General features: G+C 50.5%; 1 protein-coding gene across 1 annotated transcript in view; it reads left to right on the top strand.

Moving 5' to 3' along the window:
• Nucleotides 1–4961: 4961 nt before the first annotated feature.
• The window catches only part of LOC144593842 (uncharacterized), a 28759-nt gene continuing 21133 nt past the window's right edge, over nt 4962–12587 (top strand). The window contains exons 1-2 of the mRNA XM_078399960.1: nt 4962–5238; nt 6385–8130. Of these exons, the coding sequence (XP_078256086.1) occupies nt 7312–8130 (819 nt within the window). The 5' untranslated portion in view covers nt 4962–5238; nt 6385–7311. The remainder of the gene's footprint in view (nt 5239–6384; nt 8131–12587) is intronic.

Raw genomic sequence — 12587 nt, 5'->3', positions numbered from 1 at the left:
AGGAGACTGAGGGGGGATCTTATTGAAACATATAAAATTCTTAAGGGGTTGGAGAGGCTAGATGCGGGAAGATTGTTCCCGATGTTGGGGAAGTCCAGAACCAGGGGTCACAGCTTAAGGACAAGGGGGAAGTCTTTTAGGACCGAGATGAGAAAACATTTCTTCACACAGAGAGTGGTGAGTCTGTGGAATTCTCTGCCACAGAAGGTAGTTGAGGCCAGTTCATTGGCTATATTTAAGAGGGAGTTAGATGTGGCCCTTGTGGCTAAAGGGCTCAGGGGGTATGGAGAGAAGGCAGGAACGGGATACTGAGTTGAATGATCAGTCATGATCATATTGAATGGCGGTGCAGGCTCGAATGGCCGAATGGCCTACTCCTGCACCTATTTTCTATGTTTCTATGTTTCTAGGATTGATCGGAGGAAGACCCTTACACCTGACCAAACACAAACAAGTTGGACTGGCTTAGATGGGGCATCTCGGTTGACATGGACGAGTTGGGCCGAAGGGCCTGTTTCCGTGCTGTACAACTGTGTGACCACAGGGCGGCGCTATGGCGCAGCGGTAGAGTTTTTGCCTCACAGCGGCCAGAGACTTGGGATCAATCCTGACTACGGGTGCTATCTGTACGGAGTTTGTACTTTCTCCCTGTGATCACGGGCGTTTTCTCCAGGTGCTCCGGTTTTCTCCTAGATTTCATAGATGTACAAATTTGTAGGTTCATTTGCTTCAGAAAATTTGTCCCTAGTGGGTAGGATAGTGTATGTGTACAGGGAGATCGTTCATCGGCGCGGACTCGGTAGGCCGAAGGGCCTGTTTCCAAACTGTATGTCTAAAGTAATGTAAAAGACCACATTACAGCCACAAGATTCTCCAGATAACCTATGGTCACAGTCTGGACCAGAGTCATTCATATCTGCTGTCTGTGAGATTGGCTCAGATCTCTCTCTTGACTGGCACTGCCTGACTTGTCCACTGGTCAACTTGCAACACGTTGGTGAGTCCACATTTGGAGTATTGTGTGCAGTTCTGGTCGCCCAGCTACAGCAAGGATGTCATCAAAGTGGAAATGGTGCGGAGGAGATTCACAGGAGATGTTACCTGGGTTTGTGGGCTTGAATTTTAGGGAGAGGTTGGATAGGCTGGGACTTCTTTTCAGAGGTGGACCTGTTGTGGCGGTAGGCAAATTGTAGTGGATTAAGGCTGGAGTTAATGTGCTCCTAGAGTCATAAAGCACAAAAAACAGGCCCTTTGGCCCAACACATCCATGCTGACCAAGATGCCCTGCTTGCCCGTGTTTGGCCTTAGTCCCTCTAAACCTTTCCTATCCATGCACCTGTCCAAGTGTCAGTTAAACAATTTTATAGTACCTGCCTCAACTACCTCCTCAGGCAGCTTGTTCCTATACCCATCACCCTCTGAGTGAAAAAGTTCACGTAGTGTGAACTGTGAGGAAGATGCTATGAGGTTGCAGAGTGACTTGGACAGGTTGTGTGAGTGGCCGGATGCATGGCTGGTGCAGTTTAATGTGGATAAGTGTGAAGTTATCCACTTTGGTGGTAAGAATAGGAAGGCAGAGTATTATCTGAATGGTGTTGATCTGGGTGTCCTAGTGCATCAGTCACTGAAAGGAAGCATGCAGGTACAGCAGGCAGTGAAGAAAGCCAATGGAATGTTGGCCTTCATAACAAGAGGAGCTGAGTATAGGAGTAAAGAGGTCCTTCTGCAGTTGTACAGGGCCCTAGTGAGACCGCACCTGGAGTACTGTGTGCAGTTTTAGTCTCCAAATTTGAGGAAGGATATTCTTGCTATTGAGGTCGTGCAACGTAGGTTTACTAGGTTAATTCCCGGAATGGCGGGACTGTCATATGTTGAAAGACTGGAGCGACTAGGCTTGTATACACTGGAATTTAGATGGATGAGAGGGGATCATATCGAAACGTATAAGATTATTAAGGGGTTGGACACGTTAGAGGCAGGAAACATGTTCCCAATGTTGGGGGAGTCCAGAACCAGGGGCCACAGTTTAAGAATAAGGGGTAGGCCATTTAGAACTGAGATGAGGAAAAACTTTTTCAGTCAGAGACTTGTGAATCTGTGGAATTCTCTGCCTCAGAAGGCAGTGGAGGCCAATTATCTGAATGCATTCAAGGGAGAGCTAGATAGAGCTCTTAAGGATAGCGGAGTCAGGGGGTATGGGGAGAAGGCAGGAACGGGGTACTGATTGAGAATGATCAGCCATGATCACATTGAATGGCAGTGCTGGCTCGAAGGGCTGAATGGCCTACTCCTGCACCTATTGTCTATTGTCTAAATCTTTCCCTTCTCACATCAAATATATATCCTCTGGTTGTGATTCCCCTACTCTGGGTAAAGGACTCTGTGCAATCACCCTATCTATTGGCTCCATAGCAGAAGCGTCCACGTCGCAGGGCTGGAAACTGGAAGTGTCCTGAGCTAATTCTGCTACCACCATTATCTATTGTACAAGTGATGGCTCCCACTGATTGTCACCGGAAGCTTGCGCCCTTTTCAGGGAGGACGATGACAGTGATGTAACATTTGAAACATGGATGATGGACATGAAAGAAGAAGACCCTATCTATTCCCCTCATGACTTTGTACACCTCTATAAGATTGCCCTTCAGCCTCCTGTGCTCCGAGGAATATAGTCCTAGCCTGCCCAACCTCTACCTAGAGCTCAGGCCTTCGAGTCCTGGCAACATCCTCATAAATCCTCTCTGCAGGTTGCCCAGCATCTGGGTCGCGGTGGATGTCAGAGCCACTGGACGGTACACTGAGCACAATGCCTTCTTTTATCTGGAATATATCCTGCAGTGACTTGTGAGAAAACAATTTCTTGTTAGGAATGGCAACACCAAATGATGAAATCACTGGGTGTCAGGCAAGATTCATGCCTAATTATTTTGCTTCAATGTTTATTGGGATGGATGTAATACCAGAAGCTGGGATTAGAAATATACCTAAAATAAAAAGCCCATTTTAAACAAGTTAATCCAACTCAGAAGATAAACACAGCGGATGCTGGAAGTGTTGAAGAAAGCTGAAGAGACACAGCTAGGTCTGAAATAATTTGTGAGTTTGCAGTTTCAGGGACTGGAGGAAGATGGAAGCAGAGAGGAGGAGGTTTATGCAGGGTCGTTAGTATAGCCCCTGTCAGGCCGAATGGTGTTTGGATATTAGAAAGAAGCAGAGGTTCAGTTCTTCTGGCCTGCTGTGCTGTACAGTGACGCAGCTGGTCATGCTGCTGCCTCAACCACCCCCCCCCCACACACACAAAAGGATGGGTGTTGTTTCAGATTGGGACCCTTCTTCAGAAGTCTGAAGAAGGGTCTCGACCCGATACGTCACCTGATCTTTTTCTCCCGAGATGCTGACTGTCCCGTTGAGTTACTCCAGCACTTTGTGTCTATCTCTTCGCGATATACCAGCATCTGTAGTACCTTTCTACATGAGGTTTGTAGGTTACTTGGCTTCCGTAAAGTGTAAATTGTCCCTAGTGTGTAGGATAGTGCTAGTATATGGAAATTGCTGGTTGGCGCAGACTCTGGGGGCCGAATGGCCTGTTTCCACGCTGTATCTCTAAAGTCTTAAAGCCAATGTAGGGTCAGGATCTGTGGGTGGCTGTTGGCTGTATTGAGCCAAAAGGCCTGGTTTGTGCTGTTCAGCCCTCTGCCTACATTTGTGACGGGTCCCATACCTGCCCCTCTCTATCTGTGAATAAACCCAATGCATTCATCTGGGTTTATTATTGTTGTGTCTCTGCGCCCGTGTACCTGCGCCCCTATATCTGTGCCTGTCTGAGTGTGTGTGGGTGTGTGAATCTATGAGTGTGCCCATGAAACAATGTGTGTGTCAAAGAGTGTGTTTCTGCGTGAGTTTGAGTGTGTGTTGATCTATGAGTGTGTATGGCTCAACAAGTGTGAGCAAGTGAGTGGGTGAAATGAGTGTGGCTATATGAGTGTGTGTCGAAATGAGTGTGTGTGAGCGTGTATTGTGGAAGTGTGTGTGTGAGTGAATGTATATAGGAGAGTGTGAGTAGGAGAGTGTGTGTGTCTAACTGTACGTGTCTCTGAGTGTGTGTGTATGTGTGGGTCCATCTAGGTGTGTATGTCTATTTGAGTGTGTGTGTGTGTGTGTGTGTGTGTGTGTGTGTGTGTGTGTGTGAGCCTAACCCTAAAGCATCCCCACATTCACTCCGAGACACCCGTGAGTCAGTGGTGACAGCAGCGACTAAAATGACTCTCCCTTCAAATCAAATTGAAATCACACTTTTTCAAAATTAAACAACAGGTGAATATATGTGGAGTGTGCAATTCTGTTATGTGTGTGTAGGAACGTGTCTGTGAATGTGTGTGATGTGTTGGAGTGGGGTGCGTGTGAGTGCAGGGATGTGTCTGGGAATGTACCTAGGATTGTGTATGTGTGTGTGGGAGTGAGCATGTGTGTGAGTGTGTGTAAGAGTGTGTGAGGTGTGTGTAAGAGTATGTATGTGGGAGTGGCAGTGTGTGTGTATGTGGGAGTGTGGATGAGTATCCGTGTGTATGTGTAGGAGAGAATGTGTGCTTGTGTGTAAGAATGTGTATGGGAAAAACGGAGTGCGTGTGTGTGGGGGATGTGTTTGTCTTGTGTATGGGAGGGAATATGTGTGTTTGGGAGTGTGTGTGTGGAGGAATGTGTGTATCTGTGTTGCGTGCGTGGGAGTGAGCGTGTGGCGATGCGGGAGTGTGATGGATGGGGGCGTGTGTTTTTCTGTGTGTGTGTGTGTGTGTGTGTGTGGGGGGGGAAGGCGTGTCTGTCTGTGTGTGCGTGGGAGTGAGTGCGTGTATGTGTGTGAAGATGTGTGTGCGTTGCTGAGTGGGGTATAGGGGAGGGTGTGTGTGTTGTGTGTGGGAGGGAGTTTGAGTGGAAACAGTCGCTCTGCATCACACACACTGACTTCTCAGCCAAGTCACTTCCTTCCTGCTCCGAGACACTGAAGTTTCAGCTGAGAACTACCAGTCAGAGAGAGAGAGAGAGAGAGAGAGAGAGACAGGGAGGGGGAGGGGGCAGTCAGTGCGGAGAGGAGAGAGGAGTCCGGAGAGGCAGCAGCCACTGCCAGCTCAGGTCCCAGTGCTCCGGAGGCTGGCGGTCTGTGGGATGTGAGCAAGGGTCTGTCTCCGACTCCTGCTGCCGATCGGGGATTGAGGACCTCCCGACACACCGGCAACAACGGGGGTAAGTGTGCAGAGAGAGAGAGAGACTGCTCGCTGCTCACACGGAGACACAGACACACACACACACACAGACACACAGACAGAGAGGGTCAGAGAGACGCACACTCCCAGAGGTGAACACACACACACACACACACACACAGACAGAGAGGGTCAGAGAGACGCACACTCCCAGAGGTGGACACACACACACACACACACACGCACACACACACACACACACACACACACAGACAGAGAGGGACAGAGAGACGCACACTCCCAGAGGTGAACACACGCACACACACACACACACACACACACAGACAGAGAGGGACAGAGAGACGCACACTCCCAGAGGTGGACACACACACACACACACACACGCACACACACACAGACACACACACACAGACACACACACACACACACACACACACACACACACAGAGACACACACACACAGACAGAGAGGGACAGAGAGACGCACACTCCCAGAGGTGGAGACACACACACAGAGACAGACACACACACACAGAGACACACACACACACACAGAGGGACAGAGAGACGCACACTCCCAGAGGTGGAGACACACACACAGACAGACAGACACAAACACTCAGAGAAAGAAAGACAGCCAGGCACTCAGCTATACACCTGCAGAAACAAACACCGAGAGACACAGAGGCACACACAGACACAGATACACACAAATAAAGACAGATAGAAACACACACAGATTAAACATTCAGAGACGTACAGATAGAGATAGAGTCACACACTCAGACACAGAGACCCACACTCAGACACACATAGATAGGGAGACAGACACACATACTACACATAGAAACAGTGACAAACATACTGATACATAGAATTAAATACACAGACAAACAAAACACACGAACAGCACAGACATACAGGTAAATGCACATAGACACACATAAGCAAATACACACACAAACAAGTTGGCCTTCAAGCACAAATACACAGACACAGAAAGACAGACAAACAGACACATAGGCAAACACTCAGACAGATAGGCACAGGAACACACACACACACACACCAGCGAAAACATAGACAGACACACCTCTGCAGCTGCACCACGTCCCTCAGCCCACCCTGGGTGTGTGTGACGAGTGGGTCTACTTGATGTTGGCAGCTCCTCGCTCCCACCACACAGCCCTGGCGGGCGGGCACTGAGCAGGCAGTGGCACACGGAGACCACCCTCACACCAGGAACATTCCAGGCCGGAGCTCAGAGACCGGGAGTAACCGAGGCTGGTCAGAGACCGGGAGTGACCAAGGTCGGAGACTGGGAGTGACCGAGGTCGGAGGTCAGAGACCGGGATTGACCAAGGTCGGAGACTGGGAGTGACCAAGGTCAGAGGCCGGGAGTGACCAAGGTCAGAGACTGGGAGTGACTGAGGTCAGAGGTCAGAGACCGGGAGTAACCAAAGTCGGAAACTGGGAGTGTCGGAGATCAGAGACCGGGAGTGACCAAGGTCGGAGACTGAGAGTGTCGGAGGTCGGAGGCCAGAGACCGGGAGTGAGCAAGGTCGGAGACTGGGAGTGTTGGTGGCGAGGACTGACCAAGACCGGTCAGAGACTGGGAGTGACCTGAGTCGAAGGTCGGAGACCGGGAGTGATCGAGGTCGGAATTCGGAGGGGAGGACTGACCGAGGTCGGTGGTCAGAGACTGGGAGTGACCGGAGTCGAAGGTCGGAGACCGGGAGTGTCTGAGGTCAGACGTTGGAGACTGAGAGTGTCGGAGGCTGGAGGTCAGAGGCCAGGAGGGACTGAGGTTGGAGATCGGAGCCTGGGACAGTCTGAGGGTGTGGGGGGGAGAGGGCCGGATGCCGCTGGGACCCCACGGCCCTGGACTTGCCCGAGGTTGGGGGCCGCTGTAGGAGAAAGAGAGAGATTGGCACCAGCCTCTCCTCCGGTGCCACTGGACCCCATCCACCCTGGGACAGCCGGGCCAGGCCGGGGGCCCGGACATGAGGGGGCAGCACTGACAGGAGTGTCCGGCCGGATCCGAGAGTCGCCCCGCACCTCCCTCACCCCCGGCCCGTCGTCCCCGGAGGCCATGGCTGCCTGCGCACTGACCGCTCGCACAGCCGGGGGCAGTCCAGCCACAGCAGAGGGTCATCGCCCCGCAAGGCACATATCCCACTGTCAGCTGTGGCTGGGCTGCACGGACCAGACAAGCGGCACCAGGGCGGAGCCGGGGAGGGAGGAGGCTGTGTGGGCGGTGTCACTGAATGAGATGGAGCCACCGGCCTTGGAGGCAGAGCCAGTGTGGGAGACAGAGCCACTGGCCTTGGAGGCAGAGTCAGTGTTGGAGACGGACCCAGTGGCCTTGGAGGCAGAAGCAGATCCAGTGTTGGAGACGGAGCCACTGGCCTTGGAGGCAGAGCCAGTGTTGGAGACGGAGCCAGTGGTGTTGGAGGTGGAACCACTGGCCTTGGAGACCAGACCACTATCATTGGAGGAGTCACTGGCCCTGGAGGTGGAGTCACTGGCCCTGGAGGCGGGACCACTGGCATTGGAGTCGGAGCCAGTGTTGTTGGTGGAGCCAGTAGCATTGGAGATGGACTGTGCGGTGGGGAGCGGCAGTGGGATGGCCATTGGTGATCCAGAATGGCCGCGAGGATCCCTGTTGGAGCCGGCGATGCCAGGGATCCCACTGGTGGTGGTGACGGAGCACGGGGGCGGTGGCTGCCTGGAGTTTGGGGAGGAAGGGGCTGCCAGCCCCCGCAGACTGTCCTCGTCCTCAGCCTCCTCGGCCGGCTGCTCCTCGTCCTGGGACGAGTCGGAGGAGGAGGTATCCAGTGACCCCGAGGCTGCCGGTCGGCACGGCAACGACCTGCTGCATGCCGAGGAACAGGGCGCCCGGCCCCGCGTGGTGAGTGCTAACGACAGGCGTATGTACACCCCGCGGCGACTGTACCCACACACTGTGCCGTAACACCCCGCGGCGACTGTACCCACACACTGTGCCGTAACACCCCGCGGTGACAGTACCCTAGTTTCGGAACCCGCCACTCAGGGACAGGGCAAAGAGCAGGTTTCTGATAGGCGAGGGCCGGTTTGCCATGGTGATACACTGTTTGTGAAGCTATCTGGTTGGCAAGTTGATAAAGGCAGGTTAGAGTTTAGAGATACAGCGTGGAAACAGGCCCTTCAGCCCACCGATTCCACGCCGACCATCGATCACCCATTCTCATAGTTCTATGTTATCCCATTTTCTCATCCATTCCCTACACATTCGGGAAATTTACAGGGACCAATTAACCTGCAAAACCCGCACGTCTTTGGGATGTGCTAGGAAACCGGAGCACCCGGAAGAAACCTATGCGGTCACAGGGAGAACATACAAACTCCACACAAACAGCACGTGGTCAGGATCAAACCCGGGTCACCAGTGCTGTGAGATAGCAGCTCTACCCGCTGCTCTGCTGTGCCGTTAATGACAAAACAAAGGGTTATGGCAAAGCTGTGAGACGCTGGTCATGGCTAACCCTGTTTATTTAAAGTGCACAAGGAGATGGGGCTTCACTTGTGACGATGAAAGACCGTGGTCAGGTTTCCCTGTGTCGCAGCAACTTGAAGTGTCATTGTGGCTTCTTGCACAAGCCACTCCACACTGCTCCATTTGTTGCAAACTCTTGCAGTTGCAGTCATTGAGTCAGAAACCATGGAAAAGGGCCCTTCATCTAAACGTACCCATGCCGGTCAATTTGCAAATTGGGAAGATGTTTGTTTTCAATGACTTTCCCTACCACAAACAATAAAACCTCCAAGGCTAAAGATCACTTGAAAAATAAAACTTCAGAGACTCATAGCGTCACACAGCAGGGAAATAAGCCCTTCGACCCAACTCGTCCATGCCAACCAAGATGCCCCATCTAAGCTAGCCCTCAGCTGCCCACATTTGGCCATTATCCATCTAAACCTTTCCTATCCATGTACCTGTCCAAATGTCTTTCAAAGGTCGTTCTAGTACCTGCCTCAACTACCTGCTCTGGCACCTCATTCCATACACCCACCGTCCTCTGTGAAAAAGTTGTTCCTCAGGTTCCTATTAAATCTTTCCCCTCTCAGCTTAACCCTATGTCCTCTGGTTCTTGATTTTCCAACTCTGTGTAAAAGGTGCATGAATCTTGTCTGTTCCTCTCATGAACTTGTACACCTCTACAAGATCACCCCTCTGCCTCCTGCGCTCCAAGGTATAAAGTCCCACCCTGCGCTACCACTCCCCATAGCTCAGATCCTAGAGTCCTGGCAACATCCTCGTAAAAATGTCATAGAGTCATGCAGCGTGGAAACGGGCCCTTCGGCCCAACTTGCACACACCGACCAAAATGTCCCATCTACACTAGTCTCACCTGCTCACATGTGGCCCATATCCCTCTAAATATCCTATCCATGTAGCTGTCCAAATGTTTCTTAAAAGGTGCAATAGTACCTGCCTCAACTACCTCCTCCGGCAGTTTGTTGCATACACCCACCACCTATCGTGTTAAAAAGGTACGCATCAGGTTCCGATTAAATCTTTCCCCCTCCACCTTAAACCCATGTTCTCTGGTTCTTGATTTCCCTACCCTGGGTAAAAGACTGTGCATTCACCTTATCTACACCCCTCATGATCTTATACACCTCTGTAAGATTACCTCTCAGGCTCCAAGGAATAAAGTCCCAGCCTGCCCAACCTCTCCCTTGAGCTCAAGCCCTCAGGTCCTGGCAACATCCTTGTTAAACAGGTCCTCTCTGAAAGAGAGTGGAGAGTGTACACCGATCCACCAAAACATTATGACCACCTACCTAATATGCTGTCGGTCCTCCGTGTGCCGCTTAAACAGCACCGACCTGCCGAGGCATGGACTCTACAAGACCCCTGAAGGTGTCCTGTGGTATCTGGCACCAAAACATTAGCAGCAGTTCCTTCAAGTCCTGTAAGTTGCGAGGTGGAGCCGCCGTGGATCGGACTTGCTGATCCAGCACATCCCACAGATGCTCAATCGGATTGAGATCTGGAGAATTTGGAGGCCAGGGCAACACTGTGAACACTTTGTCATGTTCCTCAAACCATTCCTGAACAATGTGTGCAGTGTGGCAGGGCGCATTATCCTGCTGAAAGAGGCCACTGCCATCAGGGAATACTATTGCCGTGAAGCGGTGTACCTGGTCTGCAACGATGTTTAGGTAGGTGACACGTGTCAAATTGATGGCCACAGGAATGGCCAGACCCAGGGTTTCCCAACAGAACATTGCCCAAAGCATCACACTCCCTCCACCGGTTTGTCTTCCCACAGTGCATCCTGGTGCCATCACTGCCCTCGTGCATTGATGAGCCTTGGGCACCCAACACCCTGTTGGTGGTTTGTGGTTTGACCCTCCTCGAACCACTGTTGGTAGGTACTCCCCAATGCTGACCGGGACCACCCCACAAGCCTTGCTGTTTCAGAGATGCTCTGACCCAGTCGTCTGGCCATAACAATTTGGCCCTTGTCAAAGTCACTCAGGTCTTTACTCCTGCCCATTTCACCTGCAACCAACACATCAACTTCAAGAACTGACTGTTCACTTGCTGCCTAATATATCCCACCCCTTGACAGGTGCCATTGTTACAAGATAATCAATGTTATTCACTTCATCTATCAGTGGTCATAACGTTTTGGCTCATCGGTGTATGTGGCCCTTTAAGTAGTTGAGCTTCAATAGAAAGTAAATAAAACAGCTTGTGTGAGTAGCTAAGACAGTGGTATCCGGCGTATGAGGCTGAGAGTCTCACTTCAGGCGCACACTGTGTTATTGCACTCATGTTGACCTTATTTGGGTGAGTTTTGTGCTGAGAATAAAAGGTGTTCGGGGACCAAAGTTCCCACAAGAACTTTCTTCCTAATTACTGGCTGAAGCAGTGTTAACTAGTAACTGCCCACCAGCGGCTGATTACATTGTGAGAGGGTCCAGGTTATAGATTATTTCAATTATATTTCTAAATAAGCAGCTTGAAATTTAAATTGTGAAAGGTTCCAGGTTAAAGTTAATTTCAGGTTAACTTCTAAATAACTGCATTTTGGATTGGAATCCCTCATTCACTGATTCCCACCACATCTCTGATCCTACCCTTCTCATGAAGTTGCCCTCACACGAAACTGTTCTCCCTCTGAAGAGTAAAGGGAATCAAAACTCTGCAGAGGCAGTTAGTAGAACGTACAGTAGATCATTGCAGTAGACCTCGGAACGGAGTTTGTACGTTCTCCTTGTGACCACGTGGGTTTCCCCGGGTGCTCCGATTTTCTCCCACACTCCAAAGACATGCAGGTTTGTAGATTAATTGGCCTTTGTAAATTATCCCTCGTGAGGAGGGTAGAACTAGTCTACTGGTGATCGCTGGTCGGTGTGAACTCAGTAGGCCAAAGGGCCTGTTTTCACACTGTCTCTAAACTAAATTAAACTAAGCTGAACTAAACTAAACTAAACATGTATATATTCCATTTTCGATTGGAACCTTTTTGAAACTGGTTCAACAGGTTAGTCCTGACTCTTACATCAATTTCAAGAACGGTCCTAATCTGAAACGTCACCTATCTATGTTCTCCATAGATGCTGCCTAATCCGCTGGGTTACTCCAGCACATTGTGTCTTTTTTTGTAAACCAGCATCTGCAGTTCTTTGTTTCTATATGGTTGTTGGCTGCAACCTTCCCCCCATTGACGAACTGTACACTGCAAGGGCCAGGAAGCGAGCGGGCAAGATCATCTCTGACCCCTCTCACCCTGGCCACAAACTCTTCGAAGCACATCCCTCTGGAAGACGACTCCGGACTGTCAAAGCAGCCACAGCCAGACATAAAAGTAGCTTTTTTTCCACGAGTGGTAGTTCTACTTATAACCAAAGTCTGTAGTTTCTTTTTTGCTCTGGTTTATTTTCAACCACATGTTTAGACCGTAATGTTGTATCATTGTTTTGATGTGTTTATGCTTTATTCTTAATTGCTAACTATATGTTTGTGTTATCATTTGTGAGCAGAGCACCAAGACACATTCCTTGTATATGCACATACTTGGCCAATAAACCTATTCATTCATTCATACATAGAACAGTGCAGTACAGGAACAGACCCTTCGGCCCACAATGTCCATGCTGAACGTGATGTTAAACTAATCTCCTCTGCCTGTATGTGATCCATATACCTCCATTCCTTGCATATCTATGTGTCTATCTCTCTCGCTCTCTCTTAAACCTGCCGATCGTATCTACCTCCTCCACCACCCCTGGCAGCCCGTTCCAGGCACTCCTCACCAGCCTCAATGTAAAGGCTGTCCTTTAAACTTTGCCCCTTCTCACCTCAAGCCT

Source organism: Rhinoraja longicauda, chromosome 5 (genome assembly GCF_053455715.1).
Source record: "Rhinoraja longicauda isolate Sanriku21f chromosome 5, sRhiLon1.1, whole genome shotgun sequence".
Lineage (NCBI taxonomy): Eukaryota > Metazoa > Chordata > Chondrichthyes > Rajiformes > Arhynchobatidae > Rhinoraja > Rhinoraja longicauda.
The sequence above is the reverse complement of the archived record's forward strand: the minus strand, read 5'-3'. Positions and strand labels throughout refer to the sequence as shown.